This window comes from Typopeltis vanoorti, chromosome 3, assembly GCF_054136105.1.
Source record: "Typopeltis vanoorti isolate ZY-2024b chromosome 3, IOZ_Tvanoo_1.0, whole genome shotgun sequence".
Taxonomy (NCBI): Eukaryota; Metazoa; Arthropoda; class Arachnida; order Uropygi; family Thelyphonidae; genus Typopeltis; species Typopeltis vanoorti.
In genome coordinates, this window is record NC_143551.1 from 76,330,543 (window position 1) to 76,335,861 (window position 5,319).

At 32.7% G+C, this 5,319-nt stretch overlaps 1 protein-coding gene across 1 annotated transcript; it reads right to left on the reverse strand.

The window, feature by feature from the left end:
- Nucleotides 1-2,330: 2,330 nt before the first annotated feature.
- Nucleotides 2,331-4,688, reverse strand: LOC150108282 (transcription factor HES-1-like). Its single transcript, XM_090415724.1, has 4 exons — nt 4,509-4,688; nt 4,002-4,097; nt 3,540-3,627; nt 2,331-3,106 (listed from the first exon to the last, which is right to left on the reverse strand). Exons 1-4 carry the CDS (start codon nt 4,551-4,553, stop codon nt 2,508-2,510), a joined length of 828 nt encoding a protein of 275 aa, XP_090271850.1. The 5' UTR covers nt 4,554-4,688; the 3' UTR covers nt 2,331-2,507.
- Between the last annotated feature and the right edge of the window lie 631 nt (nt 4,689-5,319).

Below are 5,319 nucleotides of genomic sequence, written 5' to 3' on the forward strand. Positions count from 1 at the left end.
CTAAAAATGTAGAGGGTGAGAATATGAATATCAGACAGCAGGATATAATGCACATGTAAAAGAAAAGTAAAGAATAGTGCTATTCTATTAGGATAGTTCTAGCATAGGTCTGTTTTGTTTTGTTTTTCTAATTTTTTCTCTCCTTTTTTTTTTTTTCCTGATAATCTGTATTTTCCCATACTATCGGCTTATCGTTGACATGTGGTTTGGTACGTAGACATCAAGCTATGAATTTATATCTCTTTCAGAGTAAGTGACATTTGGCAAAATTGCTTACCCACTGAACTGGCATCAACGCTTGCATAAAAGATGTTTCACGATATCTTTTGGGACGCGCTATCTGATAAAATACTGCACCATGTACAACGCTTCAGTGCGTTATATTTTATAACACTTCTAGACCGAGCTTTATTTATTTTTTCTTTTATGAGATGGGGGAAGGGGATGAATAGTCACTGTGTATGAATTGCAGTCATAACAATAAGTAACTGCAGTGACATTAAATAAATGTGAAATACAATAACCAGTTTTCAAGGAACAGACAGTTCCTCTTTTTCCTTTTTTTTGACTTGTTCTGAACTCATTAATATCATTAATATTAATGACGAAACTTTAAAAAACCCTCAAAGACATCATGGTATTGTCATATATTTCAAAATAAAATAATTTAAATATTTATATTTAAATTATATTATAAATTATAAACATTTATCTCTCTTAACTATTTCTTTTAATTTCCTACATGCATATATATTATATTATATTAAAAATTTATTAAAAATTAAATCAACATACGCATGACTTTTTATTTTACTTATCTGAATCTAAATCTAAATCTACACAAGGCCCCTACTCTTTTAATTTTTGGAACGGGTATTTAATTTTTTTTTTGGGGGGGGGGAATGAGGAGAATTGACATTTTAAAAAAGTTTGTTATTGTTTAACACAAAACTCAGTTCTTTATTTATTTGTCAATTTTGATTTCTTAGGGAAGAGACTGCCGATTGCAATTTTCCATTGATCTGCCACTAATTTTAAGTTTCGAGAATGATATCGAGAATGATATAGTTATAATGACTAATTGGATGTTATGCAAGAAACAAACAAACAAAAACATTGGGGATTACTTTTTTTTTTTTTGCAAAAAAAAGTGCAAAAAAGTTGATTTCAATAACTTTGGAATTCAGACAGCTTAAAGGATGGGAACGATTCTTTTGTCTTCATGAAAAAAATCTCTCGATACATTTCTCTCGATACATTGCTCTCTTTAAGCGCTCTTAAAAATAAATCTTGGACATTCTGACTGTATATAAAAAACATAAAAAATAAACCACGCCTTAAAAAATGCTAGGTGTGCGTTTTTTGTTCATGTTATTGCAATCAGATATTAAGTTTCGTATTAAATAAATGCTTTTATATGTATGAACTGATGTTATATTATTATTATTATTACGTTACTATTTCATATTCTATTATTACAATTTAATGTTTCTTAATTCATTTCTAGCTTGCTTTTGATAACAAAAATTCTGCATAGATTACTTTCTATTATTACTGAATTAGCAGAGGTCAGTTACTCCAGCGGTTGTTTACTGAAATAAGTGCTACTAAAACTGGAAATGCGAAATTGATGTCTAATATATAAGTAAATTTTAATGTTCATTTCCCATTAGAATGTGTACTTGTGATTCAGAAAAATACAAAGAGCTAGAAAAAAGGTGTTTCACAAACTGTTAAAATATTTACAAATCTGAAGGCAGAAATGTTTTATTATATTCTTCACGAAAGATGATGCTAGGTTCGAAAATAAATGAATAAGATTATTGTTGGATTTTTAATCCTTAGAGATTAATCATTACTGAGTCTTAAAACCAGGTCTTCCTCACAAATAATTTATTTGGTGGTATTCTTAACTGCATCAGTTGTGGGTGGCAATAAACTAACAACTTGCAGGCATTATCTACAAAGTTCTTATTAAAAATGTATTCAATTTTTGTTCCATGGAACAAAGTTCAAAATCCCAAACTTATTTCACAAATTAAGCACTTCACATTTCATAAAATAATAATAATAATAATAATAAAAAAACTTGTTACTTTCTTGAAGCTTAATATTATTAATCTTCAAGAATGCAACACGCCTATTTTATAAATATGAATTGCATAATTTGTATGTGCGTGTGTTTAATATAGAATATTATTTGCATGATTAATTACACTAATTTTGTTTTAAATCGGAAATGTTTTTGTGGTTGCATGTGCATATTTGTAATAGTATTGTACCTTGTAAATAACTTATGCTAGGGAAAAAAAAAGGACTGAAACAAGAAATAAATTTAAAATCTTAGTATTTAATTTCTTTAACACGTCATTGTGCGTTCGAATATCACAGCTTTGAAATTTTGTATAAATATTTCACTCGGGATGGTTTTTAAGATATCACAGATCAGTTCAGTTTACAAGTTATTTACAGTTCTGTACAAGAGTTCATAAAGTCCATTCAGTGGTTTACCACGGTCTCCACACACTGCTTGATTCAATATGGGATTCTGGAGGTGGTGCAGGTGATACTGGCTCATAGATTGGAGCAGATATTGAGTCAGGAGATGCTAATGATCTGTCACTTGATGCTGGACTTAACATATTTGGAGAACACAGTAGACTTACAAGGCTGGGAGATGTGGTAGTAGTTGAACTGGGTGTACTTGGAGGAACTGGCGATGTGCAGACAGCAAGAAGATTGTTTGGATGACTGTAAGTCTGTGCAGGAAGAAGGAATGCTACTTCGCCACTAGGTAAACGTGTAGGTACAAGATGAAGTCCACTGAACACTTTGCCTAGATCACCAGAAGAGTCACGGGCATCAGCAATAGGAACATGAGGTACTTGCACATGAACTGGTTGTAACTTTGATGGAATATTGAGTGCTGAGTAAGTAGGAGCAGAATTCAGGGTAGACATACAGTTAGATAGATGACTCAGCAGTCTGTGTCGGACAGTGGGATTCACTCCGTCCACTCGACTCAGGTAACGGCTAACTTCACTGGCACATTCGTTGAAGCCAGAGCGAAACTTGCCGATAACAGCTTCATCAGAAAACTGGGGTGCTGTTAAAGAAAAACAAATACATTTTTAGTAAGATTCATAAGAAAAATATTTTTAGTAAAAACTGATTTCATGCTATGATAATTTAAAAATATCTGAATACAGTTCCCATGAAGTAGTTTGAAATATGAAAAAATAACGAAGAGCTCTCTCTCTTTCTGGTTGAAAGATATTTAAAGTGATGTTCAAAATGATAGGTATGCAAATGGGAAAAGTGTTTCAGTTATATTTTTAATACTAATATTTAAATATACTTATTTATGATATATTTTACACTAAGAGTGAAATTACTATCAGAATTACTAGAACTAATGGCATACATATGTATGCTGTCGAATATATATTTTGTAATTCTTTATTTTATTTTAAATTTACTAATATGTACAAATATTGATGTCATTAAACAGAAAAAGAAAAAAAAAAAACAATAATTACCTGTCATTTGTTGCCGTTGTAAATTCTGCAAATGCTTAACAGTCATTTCTAAAATGTCAGCCTTTTCTAGCTTGGAATGGCGAGCATTCTATAAAGAAAAAAAAAATGAAAAAATTAGTTTATTAACATCCATAAAGAAAGAAAAATTACATATAGAATATTAAAAATATATTACAGAAATAAAGCTAAAATGCGTTATTCTGAATAATTAATAAGCACACCTTATTATAGAAAACATAGCTCAGATTTGTAAATTATATCAGGGCAATTAATTTATTATTATTATTTTACCGAGATACGTAGCAATTAGTATTTCCAGCAAACATTAAAAATTAAGTTAGCGTTATTAGGTAAGTTTTTCGCTGTAATCTACACAAACTGTTACCATACAAACTATGAAAATTTTAATCTTAAGACATTAAATCTTAAATTCAACAACATATAAGCAAGAATGATACTTACATCTTTCTTTAAGGCATCCAGGATGAGATGTTTAAGTTCACTTAGGCTGTTATTGATTCTTGCTCGACGTCGTTTTTCCATAATTGGCTTCGTGCTCTATAAATAATAAAAACATTTCGTTGTAGTACTTTGCTTTCATTACAAAACTAAATGCGATAAATACATTAGGCTATTGCAATACCACTTTTTTTTTAATGTTAAGTTAGTCAAGTTAACAGTCAAACTATGTTTGAGAATTTTGAATCGAGAAAATGTAATTATAAAGCTAAGAGTGTAAAGAAAAATGAGGTTCTAAAGTTAAGATATTAAATTTTATAAAATTAAGACGTTACATTTTACACAAAATTCTGAAACTTATGATTATCTTTACCATTTCTTTTAGTCCAAAATTCTTAACGAAGTTAAATTATTTTTCTTATACGATTCCTTAATATTATTAAGAAACCGATGAGGATAAAAAAAGACACATTTTTTAAGAAAACATAAATAAAATAAAATGATACTTACTCTTCTAGCTTCACTAGCCTTCGATACACATTTTTCCACAGGCATGGTGGCACAAGTATATGTATACACAATCCCTCGTGACGATAGAATCCAAAGTGTCTGACACTGTATGAACTCCTCCGAGAGCTAAGAGCGAGCACTGTGAGAAAATGCCGTTGCATCAGGGTTTTATTATCACCGGGGTCACCGAGGCGTGCGCCTGTTCCAGGCCTGAGACATTAGCAAGACACTCTTTCCCACGCTACCTTCTCCCCACGCTAGCCAATCACAGAGGCCGTTTGTATACTGTTGATAGGTGTGATCCCGGTGGCTCGCGACACTTGAACTCTGATTGGCTAACAGACATTCCGCCACACATCGTTTCTGATAACAGCCGTCTGTAAATCAGAAAGTGCGTCGAGCCATCTGCCGTGATGGCAAGGCATACACGTGCCAGAGCTTTTTATCAGCATAGCTGAAGAACATGGTCCGCTGTGGGAAAACTCCGCCCTCGTCAAGCCGAGACAACCTTAGTAAACAGAGTTCCGCGTGTAAACAAGGCTAGCCAGCGGGAAACCGGTTTGTATGGGAAGGACGCTGGACACGTGGCAAGCCACCTCTCTGGCACGGGTAGCTTCCTGTAAGTAGGTAGTTTAATATGCACGTGGCAACGGACATCGTTTCCTGGCTGCCCAGTGGGACATCCTCTGTGTCGGTTTGATGGGAGGGGGGGGGGATTCGCAGAAGTCAAGTTTTTAAGTAGATGCAGATTTGTCAAATCATTTTTAAATGACCTAGGTAAAGGCGAATGATTTTGTGCGTGCGTGCGTGC